This window comes from Loxodonta africana, chromosome 15 (assembly GCF_030014295.1).
Source record: "Loxodonta africana isolate mLoxAfr1 chromosome 15, mLoxAfr1.hap2, whole genome shotgun sequence".
Classification (NCBI taxonomy): Eukaryota; Metazoa; Chordata; class Mammalia; order Proboscidea; family Elephantidae; genus Loxodonta; species Loxodonta africana.
The window spans coordinates 28623687-28639086 of NC_087356.1; the positions used below are offsets into that span (position 1 = coordinate 28623687).

The 15400-nt window shown below is 42.4% G+C and overlaps 1 protein-coding gene across 4 annotated transcripts in view; it reads left to right on the top strand.

Moving 5' to 3' along the window:
• ALMS1 (ALMS1 centrosome and basal body associated protein) overlaps positions 1 to 12115 on the top strand; it is a 186013-nt gene extending 173898 nt beyond the window's left edge. For 2 of the 4 annotated variants that reach the window (XM_010593652.3, XM_064268731.1), the window contains 6 exons: positions 2046 to 2252; positions 2567 to 2814; positions 4471 to 4654; positions 5504 to 5567; positions 9758 to 9857; positions 10930 to 12114. In XM_010593652.3, coding sequence (XP_010591954.2) covers positions 2046 to 2252; positions 2567 to 2814; positions 4471 to 4654; positions 5504 to 5567; positions 9758 to 9857; positions 10930 to 10974 — 848 coding nt within the window. In that variant the 3' untranslated portion in view covers positions 10975 to 12114. Of the gene's footprint in view, positions 1 to 2045; positions 2253 to 2566; positions 2815 to 4470; positions 4655 to 5503; positions 5568 to 9757; positions 9858 to 10929 lie in introns of all 4 variants that reach the window. The other 2 variants (XM_023552778.2, XM_023552779.2) reach the window with 2 other exon arrangements.
• Positions 12116 to 15400: the final 3285 nt, after the last annotated feature.

A 15400-nucleotide genomic window follows, 5' to 3' on the forward strand; every position in this document is an offset into this window, starting at 1 on the left:
GTGCAGATGGTCACTTGGTTAAGACCCCTCAGGGCATATGGTTTCACATCCTGGTTTTATCTACCGAGGACAAACATGTTTTTCTCAAAAAATGTAGCTGTTAGTCTAGAATCCAGGTTAAAATTAGATAGCATAATCCACATATTATACCTCTGTCTCACTAGCGGCACTGAAAGTTGTCTTTGCTGATACAAATCCATATTAGTTCTATTCCTCTAATATCTAAGCTGACTTAGCAAAAAACTGTACAGTGGTCTGCTTCCTCCTCACCTCATCTACTTTGTTGAGAACCTTTTGTGTGGTTGCCAACTACCTGCTAGCTCACTGATGAGTCAAGTTTTGTTCCTGGATGCTTGATACTAATAAGAGGTGTGTTCTAGCCCAGTAAGCCTGAGACCACCAAGGACAAACCTGTAGTCTGACAAAGTCAAGTTAATTGATTCACTACAGTGAGGGAGACCGCACACCAGGGAAACCAGGGTGTCTTGCCAAAAAAAGGAAAAGATAGAGTCAGTATAGGATCTTGGAGAAGGGTAGAGTTTGTGTGAAATTTAAATTAAGCAGTGCTTTGTTATGAGCCTATCAAAAAAAATGAAAAAAAAAATTTTTTTTTTCATTTTTTCATAGGCTCAGAGCAAAGCAGGGTCAACATCAGGTCTAAGCTGTGTATTAGACCCATGGTCCTTTTTCTTTGGAATCAGTTGAGATAGGTGTGGAATGTTGCAGCTAAACCAAAACTAAAACCCAAACCTGTTGCCATCGATTCCAACTAATAGTGACCCTATAGGACAGAGTAGAACTGCCCCATAGGGTTTCCAAGGAGCAACTGGTGGATTTGAACTGCCAACCTTTTGGTTAATAGCCAAGCTCTTAACCACTGTGCCACCAGGGCTCCACGTTGTACCTAGAAGCCGTTTATCTGAGCTCCGAACAGGGTTGTAAATTGAGGCTGCTTCTCTGTGTTGAAGTGGCTTAGGTCCTCGATAAAAGAGTAGGATGTTTCATTCTTACCGATACAATTTCAAATAGCAAAGTTTCTGATAGTGTATTTTAGAGAACAGTGTTTCTTAGTGAGTAAGGAAACAGTAGTCACCGAAAGGGAGTTGTTATGACATTTCATAGTTGCAGCATGCCTTCTGAAAAATAGTTTCCTGTAAACTTTGTAGCTGGCTTTATCTGTGTCTTCCTCCAGCCTGATGAATGGCAAGTGAGATTTTATAGTCAAAGCTGGTTTTCCGCTTCTCGGGTGTTAGGGACTTTGAATTGAAATGAGATATTCTGCTGCAGGTGTGCTCCCTGCCAGGTGATAATGGTATAGGATTTGTGGAAGAAGCTACCAGGAAACGCCTGGATTTATCCTCCTGGTTGATTCAGTTCCATTTTGTATATGATGCACCAAGGTCTCAGAAGAGAACTAACAGTTTGCCACATTGTGTTTTGTTACTGACCCACTAGAAAATACTTCTTTATTTACAAAAAAAAAAAAAAACTTAAGGTAGCTCTCCCTCTTTGGATCAACATATAAAATATTTATTGCTTTGCTTTAAAAAAAAAGTGTCCCATTGGTGTTCCTATACTGATTAATCTGATAGCCTGCAAATCTCAGAACAACTACTCTTAACTCGTATTGGGAAAATATAAATAGGTCACTCTCTATTTGATTATCAGACTAGTGGTTCGGGACATTGGCTGCCTGTGAGAATCACTTGGGTTCTTTAAAGCAAATTTTTTTAAATGTCTGAACCACACCCCAAACTAATTAAATCAGAATCTCTACAGGTGGGGGCTGGACATCAGTATTTTTCAAAAGCACTCCATGTGATTGTAAGGTGCAGCCAGAGTTGGGGATCACTAATATACTGTTCCCCTCCTTCCCTCATCTCTCTTCCTCTCCCTCGCCCCAAACACACACACACACACACGCAGAGGCATTAGCCTATGTTTCTGAAGCATTAAAAAGGTTTCAATAATGTACTGACTATAATAAGCTTGCCAGCTAAGCCTCGAGGCCGCTCTCAGAGACTTCTGTTGATCTTTCCCCTCAGGTAACTTGGAGATTGTGAATGGTGCCAGAAAACACACCCGCGATGTCGGGGTGACTTTCCCAACTCCAAGTTCTAGCGAGGCTAGATTAGAAGATGACAGTGATGTGAGTTCTTCTCTGTCAGAAGGAAAAAACGAAGAGAAAACGTTCCCCGCCAGCTATCCCTTGGACAAAAAGTTAAGGAAGAACAAGTCAAATTTCTGTGAAGGTCAGTTTCTGATTCCAGGTTTTGTCACAGAAAAACTAGTGAATTTTACGTTTCTTAATATGCTGAGATTCTTTGTTTCTAAATGACTCTATGTAGGCCCCACCACAGACTCCACCTTGGCAAGTTCTCAGAGCATCTAGCAGTCCAGTTACAGAGTCACATCTGACTTAAGCCAGACGCAAGGGCGTCCTGGTGACTTCTGGCTGCTGACTCCCCTGAGAGCCTGTGTTACATATATGTCTCTGATGAGAGCTCTGTGGGCAATGGAAAATGAAAAATCTTCCCCCCGCCTTCCTTAAAAATCTTTCCTGTAGGAATTTCGTGGTTTGTTCCTGTGGAGAATTTGAAGTCTGGGCCTAGGAAGGAAAATCTGCTCAAATCTTATGGCCCTGGCATCTCCTGGTTTGAACCAATAACCAACACCAAACCCTGGAGGGAGCCGCTGCGGGAAAAGAACTGGCAAGGACAGTGGATGGACTGCCGTGTGGACTTTCGGGGGTGCCTCGCAGACCCTTGCAGAGGTGACCACCCGCTGAGGCCGCTTGTGAGAGCAAGCCTACAGGTACAGTGGCATTTTCATTTTAGCCATGTGTTTAGGGGGAGGAAAGGGCAAGATGCAAAGAAGTTAAACCTCTGACTTGGCGTTCTGAAGGCCAGTCATGTGACCCTCGTTTCTAGCTCCTCCGCAGTTCATCTGTTTTCACCACATAACGGCTTAATTTTTCATCACTTACTGTTAACCATTCTAAAGAGTACATCAGCCCCAGTATCGGGGACGAGGCATTAGAAGGGAGGGTGTGAGGACGCTGCTCATCAAGTCCGTGGATACCCTTGTGCTGAGTGCTCTGGAGGCCTTAGGTTTGTGTTAGCCTCGTATTTGCTCCTCTATTTACATGACTCCTATTCATGCTTAGACACTGGATTAAAAGGCACCAAGTCCCTCACAGGTAGGGATATTGCTCGGACATACCGAACACCTCATGAAATTGGTTTTCTGTGTTTTAAGGCTTAGGACCATAGTCTTATGGAACAACTCAGTTCACTGGCATAATATAATTCATAAATTGTATGTTCTGCATCCTAATGTAATGAGTAGTGTCTAGGGTCTTAAAAGTTTGTGAGCAGGCATCTAAGGTACAACTATTGGCCTCCTCTCATCCAGAACAAAAGAGAAAGAAGGAAACCAAAGACTTAAAGAAGAAAGTAGTCTACAGGACTAATAGTCTATATGATCCATGGCCTCGTCTACCCTGAAATCAGAAGAACTAGATGGTACCTGGCTACCATTACTAGCCTTTTCTATCAGGGCCACAATAGATAGATCCTGATAGAATGGGAGAAAAATGTAGAACAGAACTCAAATTCTTAAAAAGTCCAGACATACCAGACCATTTGAGACCAGAAGATTCCCCAAGGCTGTTTCCCTGAGATACTCTTTAAACCTTAAACCTTGAGATCATCTTTTAACCAAATATCAGATTGGCTCATAAAATAAAGAAATAAAGAACATTGCCTGTGAGTAATGAGCTCCTTTTAAAAATCATCTATAGGAGACCAAATGGTCACAAATGACTCAAAAGCAAAAATGAGAAGGTAAGGGGGCAGAGAAACTGGAGTACTGGAAATGGTACAGCCAGAACGGCATAAATGAGAATGATGACACATTGTGAAAAATGTAACCAATAAAAAAAAAAAAAAAAAAACATATATCACTGAATAATTTGTGTAAAAATTGTTAAATGGGAACCTAATTTGCTGTGTAAACTTTCACCTTAAACACAGTAAAATATTATTTTAAAAAAAGAGCACCAAGTCCCCTATTTGGAGGGTCGCTATGAGTCAGAATCGACCAAGTCCCCTATTTGGAGGGTCGCTATGAGTCAGAACTCGACGGCACTGGGTTTGGTTTTTTGGTTTAGGGGGCTAAAGAAAATGTTATTCAATCAAGTGTTTGTTGGAAGACAATTTAAAATAGCACAATGGGCTTGGCTCTATCCCATCCACATTTGGGAGAGTTATAATTGCCATAGTTCTTTGATTATTCCAGCGGCGTATGTCTTTGATTTCTCTGCGAAACTCTTCCCCACAAACAGTTGTTAGTGTATTCTTCAGCTCTAGGTATTTAGAAACAGGCTTTCCACCCTGTTGGGCACAGGTGCTGTTTTTCTAGGCATTTGGAGAACATTAGTGTAAGGTTGGGGCTTTTTCTCTTCCTCAGGAATCACTTCAGTTTCACAGACCTGACTTCATCTCTCGCTCTGGGGAGCGGATAAAGCGCCTGAAGTTAATTGTCCAGGAGAGGAAGCTGCAGAACGTGTTGCAGAGTGAGCGGGACGCGCTGTTCAACACTGGGAGAGACTGTCAGGGCTGCCAGGATCACATGCGCCCCCCACCTAGGCAAGGTATGCCCTACTGCTCCCTTTCCTATGACTGGAGTAGAGAAAGCAAGGTCTGCTCCTGTGCTATGGAGCACTGCTCAGTAGCCACTTTAAGTGGACAGACAGTGACTTTTTGCTTGCCGAGATTCAAATCTCCTTAGGCAGCAGAGCCTGCCCAGCTTAGCTAGCTCTCAGCACTTTTGAGATCAGAGTAAGCCCTGTCACGCATCCTAAAAACAGGAGTATGCTGTGAGAAGGGCTTTTCTATAGGCCACCTCTGTGTCTGTAAGAAAGTTGGTTCCAAAAATATAATTTTTTTTCCTCTAGAGATGGCATCAGTTCTCAGCTTGCCTACCTCCCAGGGTGGCATAAGTAATGATAATGATGATAGCAAGCCCAGACACTGTTCTCATTTAATGCTCACAACACTTCTCCAAGATAGGTAACTGTTTTACATGAGAAAACTGAGATGGTGAGATTAAGCACCTCCCCCACGATTACATACCTAATAAGTGAAAGATCTGGGATTTGAATGCAGATAGGCCAGCTTCAAAGTCTGTACTCTTAACACTTTGCATAAGATCTCCATAAAATAATATGTGAAAACTATAAAGTACTACCTAATGTTTACATTGCAACGCTACCTATATACTGATCTGGCCTGTTCCACAGAGTATTGTGTCTTCAGGGGCCTCAGGCTGCTGTCACACTCCCCATAGTCTAACTGTCCTGGCCTTGGCCTTGCTCACCATCCAGTACTGCCAGCTCAGGGTTGAGGAACAAAATCCTAGCGGTTCCCTCTCGTAGCTCTGCAGCACAAAGCCCTTCCTTATTGAGTTACTCCCACTTAAAGCCCCTTCTTCTCTTACCCAGGCTTCCCAGCTGCCCAGAAGAGCAGACCTGTTGGAAAGAAGGAAATGATTCAAAGGTCTAAACGGTAAGGCCAAAACAACAAGAGTAATTGTAAAAGTATAAATCAGGCCACCAAGTGGTTAGGGAATCTGGTTTGCCCCCTCAGTGCCCAAAATAAAGGCATTTTGCTCAAGTTAAAACATGAAAAAATTAGTTGTGAAAGTAGTTTCACGTTTATGGTACTAAAAAGGAAAAGAAAAATAGCAAATCGTGGTATAAATGACTCGTACGTAAAAGGATCGCCACTTCTTTGTATGTATTAGACAGCCTCATCTGATTGGAAATCTAATTTGAAATAAAATATTTATTTGAGGCCATTCCTTTTGTTTTAGCAATCCCATTTCCAGGAATTTATTCAATAGAGTAAGAAACAAAGACACATTAAGTTAAGCTTTACCAAAAAATAAAGTTTCAGAAATGTGTGTACACTGCTGCCATTCATGTGTGCTCACTGAAAAAGTGGGGGGCGTGGGGTGCATATGTATTCGGGCGTGTGTGTGTGTGTATATATATATATGTGCATAAAATATCTCTGGAAAGATACCAAAAAAAAAACTGATAATAGTGGTTGCCTTTGGGAAAAAGTGGCTGGGATACAGAGGTAGGAGAAGACTTAATTTTCCACCCTTCTGTACTGTTGGAATTTTGTGCCATTGCATGCGTTTGCTGCTCATTATTTAATTAATGAACCAATTAATTAGTTAGAAGTATGCCTATATTGATCATGAGAATGCCATGGAATAACTAATATAAAGGATTTCCTTTTAGGAGTTCGTTGGAGGCTAGCTTTAATAAGGACAGCTTTATAATCACCATAGTGCTTCCAAAGTCATGGTCCTTGAAAACAATTTATCTTAAGTAATTTAAGTATTCCTCTTTAAATCTTGTTTTTATTCTCCATTTAGTAAGTGCTTTCTTTATAGGTAATTCAAACAGATGATTTAATCCAGTGGTTCTCCAGTGTGGCCCATGGACCTCTGGAGGTCACTGAGACCCTTTCAGGGGATACGAAAGGTCAAAACTAATTTCAAAATAATACTAGGACGTTATTCAGCTTTTTCCTGTGTTGACGTTTGTACTGATGATGCAAGAGCATTGGGGAGATATTGGACAGGGTTGCTCCTGGTGCCTTAGACAGTGGCAGCAAACTGGATTAGTCTAGTAGGCCTTCCTTGTATTCTTCACAGCCACGTACTAGCAGTGTTTTTTTTTTAAAAAAAAAAAAACCTAAGAAAGTCTTTGAGGAAGCGAATTAACTGTTATTAAATCTCAACCCTTGAGTACGTGTCTGTTGTACATGGGGTCGCTACAAGTCTGAACCGACTCAACGGTACCTAACAACAACAAATATATATATACAGAAGCAGGTACGAGAATCCAGCTGTATTCCATGAAACCAAACATTGAAGAGACTTGCAAAAATGTAAAACAGTGCCACTCTTCCTAAATTCTTTTTTGTTCTGGAAAGTATACTTATTTTTTATAAAAATAGAATACCCGATGTTGGCTTATTATTGTTAAATGAATTAAGAAATTTTTTTTTTTTTAGTTTTAATTTCTAATACGGTATATATCAATAGGTATTATTCACATTTGGATCCTCCGTTTTGGGGAGTGTAAAGGAGTCCTGCACCCAGAAAATTTGAGAACCACTGCTTTATTTTAACCCTGTCACAAAATTTAATTGTATGACAGCTAATTACACTATCTCCTCAGCAAGAGGATTTCTCGCTGTTAGGGACTGTGGAGCTTGCCAACAGGAAGACAGGCAGAGACATATTCTATAATGTATAAATGCTTTAAAATATAAATATCTTTTAGGGCGATGCAAACAGTTTGCTCCCTACTAACCTAAAGTTTGATGGTTCGGACCCACCCAGTGGCACCACGGAAGAAAAGCCTGGCAATCTGCTTCCGTAAAGATTACAGCCAAGGAGACCCTGTGGGGCAGTTCCACTCTGTAATACAGGGGGTCGCTATGAGTCGGAATCAGCTCAACAGCAACGAGATTAGGTTTGGTTATACTCGTAGGAAATGGAGTAAGTGTCTCCTGGGGAAAGTTTTCATCAGAGTGCTTCTATTCAGTTTTATTTCTGGCATACTCCCTCTTCAAGAAAATGATCCGCTTCCATCTGAGACTCACCTAAATTTGAGTGGGATCTTAGAGGTCATCTATTCACCCCTTACTTTCAGGACACTGCAGCCCAGAGAGGGGGAGTCACCCAGCAAGTTGGGGCCAGAGCAGGGCAAGAACCTGGTCCTTGGGCTCCCCATCCAGTAGTCCTTCGAGTATCCTGGAGGGAGGATTTGTGTCACTGAAGTTCCTTGTTGTTCCTTATCTTTTCACATCACCTACCTCTGCCAAAGATATTTATAGGTGAAAAGGAAGGATTGGGAGAAGAAAGAACTTACTTTTTTATCTAGAAATATTTCTTCTAGTGTGTCCTTCAAGAAAAGTTACTTTGTTAACTTACTAATACATGGATTTGCGTGAGTGCCAGACACTAAGTACAAGGATGACGATGATTGACTCCAGACCACAAACAGATGGTTAATTGCAATAATATGGAATAGTTGCTTTCAAGGAATCATTTCCAAAATGTAATTTTCTGGCTACTCAGGTTAGCCTGATTGCCAGCTTTCCAGCCCAAGAATACAACCTTCCTTGTCCAAGCAGATTTTCTCTTCACATTACATGTTATCCATGAGGTGGCTCTTCTTTTCCTATGGCCTTGGTTACCCTATTTCCAAAAGTGACTTAAAAGCATATGTTTGTTCCTCTTTGCCCTCTCTCCTGGCCTCCACTTTTGTGTTTTTAGCTAGTAATCATCTCCAGTGTGTCCACAATGGAACTACCCATTCTCCACTCCCACATTTTCTTGGGCATCCACTCACTCAGCAAGAAAGCTGGGGGGCTGTCCCCTCTACCCATGTCTTATCCATCACTGTGCAGGCAGCCAGCTAGAAGTCCTGGAACCCAGCCTCCTCGCTGCCTTAGCGTGGATTGCCTGTCGGCCACTCCCAGAGGACCGCTGTCCTTCCCGCGTCCCACCTCCACCTTCTCTAATCTGTTCCCGACAGAACCTCTGCATCATTTCCAATGATTTGTTTTCAGATTATTGAACACTTTGGCAAAAATAGAGAAAAGCAGAAATAAGGAAAAAAGCACCATTTGTAATCCTAACTAACTAACACTAGTCCTGTTTTTGGAAAGAATGAGAGTGTTGCAGAGACTTGAATTAACACACTTTTTTTTTTTTTCCAACGTGTGGATTGTACTGTATACACACACATAGTATCCTGCTTTATTTTATTCAACATTTTGTTGAGAACATTTTCCCGCATCATTAAAAGTTCTTTGAAAACATCGTTTTCATGCTTTGTAATAATTTTATTATGTAGATATTCCATAGTCTGTTTAACTGTTCTTTTGTTGGAAATTTAGGTTATTTCCAATTAGACTGTATTAATAAAAAGCACATTTGATCGCATCCCTCTGACTTAAAATCAGTGGCATTCAACCGCTGATAGGACAGGCCCAGGTCTTTGATGTGGCCCTGATCCCACCCTGCCCTCAACCCCCTGCTTCCCACCTGCTTCCCTACGTGCCTCTCTCTGAAGCCTTGACTCCGTTCTTACCAGTACTCACTTTGCTTTCACTTGAGCGCCCTTCCTTCTTTCTCCCCCTGCTTCCTCTCTGCTCCAAACATTCTTCAGGACCAGCTCAAGCCTTGTCTCCTCACTGAAGTGACCCCTGACTCCTCCCCAGTCAGAATCATTTGCTTCATCTGTAACTCTGTGCAGCGTCTTGTCCAGATGACTGTTATTGTCCTTTTTCCCCATTTTTTTTTATCCTGGTGCTTAAATATATAATAGTAATACATGTTCGTTATCTATATTGAAACAATACATTTTTACATATAGAATGAGAAGCGGTTTACCTCTGCCCCCTCGTTCCGCTCCTTTCCCAGAAGTAACCGCTGTTAGCGGAATTTAACTATGTTTTCACCAATCTGTCTCCCCTTCTAGAGCATAAGCACCCTGGGCCCTGGATCCTTGTGCCCCGTGTCTAGCATGAGGCTGGGCACACACAGTGGGTCCAGGCCTGTCTGTGGAGTGGTAGAGTGTGTAAGGCATAACAGAAAGACATCCTCAGTAGTGCTGTGCCCTGAACCCCATGCCTCATGCTGTCTTTCCACTGGTGCCGTTTCTTAGGATGTATGAGCAACTTCCAGAAGTTCAGAAAAGGAAAGAAGAAGAGAAGAGGAAATCAGAATATAAGTCATACCGGCTGCGAGCCCAGCTATATAAAAAGGTCAGTTGATCCTCCATGTAGTCAGGTTTACCAGGTGAAAGAGAAGTAGAGAGAAACACATCTGACCTGTTTGAGCACTCACTCAGAATTGTCTGAGTTTTTGGAGTGAACTTAAGCCTGTAATGCATTGTACCTCTGCTGAAATTCCGAAGATAATGGCACCCATGATCAGATTTCAGATCAGGTTTAGCACCGCCACCTTAAGAGCTATGCGTTTTCTCAGGCCCCTCGGCCTTACTTGTATAACGCTCCTTCCATGCCTACATTTGGAGTGAAACCAAATTTTACACTTAGATGTCAGTTTAGATGCCATGGTGGAAATGTCCACATCTATCAGAATTGTGGAGTTTTCATTCTAGACTCCCAACTGGCGGTTTTATGCCCCTTGTGAGTAAGTCATCATACACCTCTAGAACTTCTGGAGTAAACTGGAAAATGTCTGAGTGTGGCGTAAGAGTTGGCAGTTTGGAGGGCCAGAGGTCTGCCCACAGCCACAGTGAAATCAATGGTGCTGCAAGTTCTAGAACCTCATGGGGCCTGGATGTTGCTGCTGGTTGACTGAGACACCAGACTGCCTGTTGTGCCAACAGGGCCATATCCCTCCAAATCAGCAATGTTCTTGTTTCCTTCCCAACTCCCTCACTCTACCCTGGAAGACTCGGAAAGTCAGAAACTGAAAGACCAGTTCTTCCAGAGTGGCGTGGGATTGGAGAACCAGCCTCTGGAGGTTGGGCTTCCGCAGCTGGGGAGCCCTAGTCATTGCATGGCCCATCTGGTGTGTCAGCACTACAAGACTAGCATCTTGTTGGCTTGTGTATTTGCACATTGATGGACTGATTAACCTATCAAGGTTATAGATTATCTGTATTCGTAAAAATAATAGATATTATCAATCATCTTTCCTAAACATTTCTGGTATATTTTGTATAATTACCATAGTTTCTATAGCTAAGGAAGATAAGCAGGATTTAGGTAGAGCCATGCTGGTCTCTTCAGTGACATGTGGTGGGGACGTGGCTGTTTGCTTCTGATGAAAGAGTATCTAACTTCCTTCCTTTCTTTTCCTCCACAGAAAGTGACCAATCAACTTTTGGGGAGAAAAGTTCCCTGGGACTGACATAAGATTATTTTCCTCAGACCCTTGGAAGTATATTTTATAAATCTGGAGAAGCACAAGCCTTGGTTTTATGAGTCTGCATTTAATAAAATTTACTCTATGTCCATGAAATAACATTCTAAAGAGTCTGGGGCAGAGCCCTGATTAAAGTCATTCATGGTTTGGAAGCAGTACTTTCTCCACAGTGGCTTGCCCACCCGACTGTTTTGTTACAGTGATATCTCTTAATTCTAGCTTAGAGTGAGTCCCTTTTTGTACATGTTTTTATACTTTTAGAAAATAAATAACTTTTGATTGATTCGTAGTGAAACAAGCACAGAGGGTCATTTCTTTTCCCATCTGAGATGTGCAGGGAGCTGGGCAGTGTCTCCCCTGAGGTGTGGGAGCCGTTATCTAAAGCATCAGTCAAGGAAAATGGGCTGTTGGAACAAAATGTGGCATGTTTCTTTAGAAACAAAGCATGGTATGGTGAGAGCCCTGTCGTGTGCTTCGTGGAGAAAGCATCTGGTACGGGCACCCATCGAGCATGCCCCAAGACTGCAGCAGACGTGGGCACCTTGGGTATAGTGAGCCTCCCTCAGCCTCAGTCCAGAGCTGGCCTTGTGGCCCTAGGAAGAAAGGCAGCCACCTTCTTAGGCAGGTTTTCTTCCACCCACCCTCTTGTTTTCAAGAATGAAGGCTCAGACTGTTCATTATCACATATGGAACCAATGTTTATAACATGAGAACAACTTTTGAAAAGCGTGAATTAATGCATATAAAAGCACTTAATCCAGTGCCTGGATCAGAGTATAATGGGATTTTTTTTTCACCCTGTGGCCTGGAATTATAACTAAGGCCCAAGGTTGAAAAGGGAAAGGTGCTAAGCACCCCTCATTCTGAGTTCAGAGAACCACCATTAGAGCAGTAGGGCCAGTCGCTTCCCCAGAGGCCTTCTCGAGAAGCTCAAATCAAAGAGCAGACCCTGCTGCCAAGTGCAGGTCAGAGCCTTAAAGCCAGGCTGCCCAGGTGCTCTTCCCGCACAGGAGGCCGGGAAGGAGAGTCAGGAGAGAGGTCTACAACTAGCTCTTCTCTTCTTGCTGGGCGGAGTACTTCACAACTCTAGGCCAGTTTACCCGTAAAACAAGAGGACAAATAACCTCTAACCTCCCTTTCAGCTCTAAAAGGCTGTGGCTCTGTACATGTCCTGTGGGAAGTCAGTATTCAGAACAGAAACAGGATGTGATAAGCCTGGATCTGCAGCCAGAGCAGAAGGAAGGGTGACTAGGAATGGAATGCTCATCCAGACGTCTCCCAGAGCCTTTAAGTTCAGGCTGAGGAAGCTTGCTCCTCCCAGCCCCAGCCAGAACACACCTGTGAATTCTCCAGGCGCATGGGGAGACTCTGTTAGCATCTCCAGGAGGTTCGTTTAAACAGGAAATTTACAGACTTGCTTTCACATGATACCAGGATATCCCCAGGCCGCCAGGCAAGAGCACAGCATGGAGGAAGGGTGCCTGTGGGGTCTCATGACTGCAGTCATCCTGCCCTCCCCTTTGGTGTTTAGAGACTCTGGTGGTGTGCTGCCTGGAGAATCCAGGCATGTCCTGACAAAAGGACTTGCCTCACAGAATAGGATCCCCTACTCTCAGCACCTGACAGAAGGCATAGGGTCACCATCCTCATGCCACCATCTGGCTGCTTGCACCACCAGCCACACACCACCTACCCCCACCATGCCAGCACCTTTCTCTGTAAGTGCTATTTCCCCATCCCTGGCAAGACTTTGAACCTCTCGATTTGCTGTTTTATTGTGTTCTTGCACAGGTGCAAAAAGCCCAAGCCCAGGCTGAGCCATTGTACCTGCTTCTGAGCTGTCATTGAGCATTCACTCTTGAAATGCTTCTTCCTAGATCTAGTTCATACCTGACCTGAGAACCCACTGCCCTCTTTTACTCCTGAAGGTTAGGCTCTAGCCTGCTCAACCACTCCTCTTCCTTAAGGGCATCTTCTATTTCTACCCACCCCGCAGCAAAGACCTCTGGTGTCCATCGGCACATTCAGTTTGGGGAGATGGAGTGTATGAAGAAGGCAGAGTGTTTTAACTGTAAATCACAATGCATTTACAATAATTGGTCTCTGTTCACCTGGAGTAACAGAGGAAGAAGGAGAGTCAGGAATAGGAGGAGGATATGGAATGTATGGCTAATTGCCTCCGTGAACAACTGCCTCCTTTGCCATGAGGCCAGAAGAACTGGATGGTGCCCATTACTGAATATTTTAATTAAAAATTCCACAGAAGAAACCTGATCAAAAGGGGGGAAATGTAGAATAGGATTTCAAATCTTATGCACTTTAGACTTTCTGAGCCATGGAGGGTGGGTGAACCCCTGAAACTATTGCCCTGAGATAATCTTTAAACCAAAAATATCCCCTGAAGTCGTCTTAAAACCAAACAATAAAAAAAAAAAATAGTATAGCTTAACTAGGTTTTTGTTGTTTTTTTAGGAAAAAAGTTCTACTTTGAGCATTACACTCTTTTAATAACTATCTATAGGAATCGACTCAATGGCACTGGGTTTTTTTTTATGGAATCAAATTGACAACAGCAACCTGAAAGACTAGCTAGAAACCTTAGGGAGCAGTGAGTTTATATCAATGAGGGAGGGACAATTCAGAAAAGGAGGATGAGAATGGTTGCACAACTTGAAACATTTAATCAGTGTCACTAAATTGTACATGTACAAACTGTTGAATTGGTGTATGTTTTGCTGTGCATATCTCAACAACAACTACAAAATAGATATAATCTAGTGGCAGGGGGTGGGGTGGGGTGGGAGAGTATAAGAAGAGAGCAGGAAAAAAAAATCAATCCATTTTGTGTCCCCAAATGATTGTTCTGATCAGTTGTTAGAAAGTTAGACCAAGATGAACTTAGTCTACATTGTTGCTGGTTTGATAGCTGGTTGATTTTAACCTGCAATGTTAGTTTTATTTTTACTGGCTATGAACCCTCAGTTATAGCCCTTTCCCAGTTTCTCACTTAATACTCAGGAAAACAAGAAAAAAAAAATTGAACAGTATCAAAAATTGAGATTAACATTGTCTCTAGGGGGCACTCTTGGCTCATCTCCAATCCCTTGCCCCTTGCAACCCCCCAAGATGAAGACCCTGATCTAAGGAAACTCCTCTACCATCCCCACAAGGCAGGGCTGGAGGGAGAGGGTACTCATGTTCCAAGACTGACTGGGCCACATTTTATGGGGATTACAAGACACATAGATAATTTTCATGGTCTGAGCAGTGCTAGTCCCATCTGCTCCTCTTACCTGTGATTCAAGCCATAATTGGTTGGAAAGCACACAGTAGCCCAAACCATCTCTTCCTGGGGCGTTGGGATAAATTCTCTCAAGCCTCTGTGTGTCTGTGTGTGTCTGTTTCATTCTCTGTCCCTGGACCTGTTTCCTCCAGTGTTGGTGCCTTATTTTGGATAGTCTTATAGTGATAAGTCCAAGACTCCACTCAGGACCTAGAGAAAATAGAGCCCTCCTCAAAGATCTGCCCAACTTTCTAGACTTCTGCATGGGGTTTGGGGCCCAAACTTCCAGCATGTTCCCAAGGATGAGTGGCTACATTCACGTATTATGATCCTGATCCAGTCCCCCCATTACTCCCCACACAAGACAGCCTAAGTTCAAGTGCAGAACCTTAACTAACCATGACGCAAATGGAGCTGGGCTTTAAAAATGCCTATTCAACAGGATAACAGCAATGTTATTATATAAAAGAAGACAGCATTAAAATAATAAAGAGGTACTAAGAAATGTAATCATACACCTTCCATATGGAGAGGAAGATAACGGTGATACAAAGAAAATAAAAGTTAGTTTTAAATTTATAAAAATCGGGGTAAATAATAAGGTAACCACAAAGGAGAAAAACTATCCTACTCATCAAAATAAAATATGAAGGAAAAATACAGACTTAGCAGAAACAAAATGAACAACAAAAATTATGAGGAAAGGACAAAAAGAAAATCTACTCAGCGCATAAAATGAGGTGGGAAAAAGAAACTGTCAACACACAAAAAAAGACATCAAAATGATAGCACTAAATTCATACCGATCCATAATTACCCTGAATGTAAATGGACTAAATGCACCAATAAAGAGACAGAGTGGCAGGATGGATTAATAAACAAGATCCGTCTACATGCTGCCTACAAGAGACACACCTTAGACTTAGAGATACAAACTAAAACTCAAAGATGGAAAAAAAATATCAAGCAAACAACAAGCAAAAAAGAGCAGGAGTGGCAATATTAATTTCTGACAAAATAGACTTTAAAGTTAAATCCATCAGAAAGGATAAGGAAGGACACTATATAATGATTAAAGGGACAATACACCAAGAAGATATAACCATTTTAAATATTTATGCACCCAAT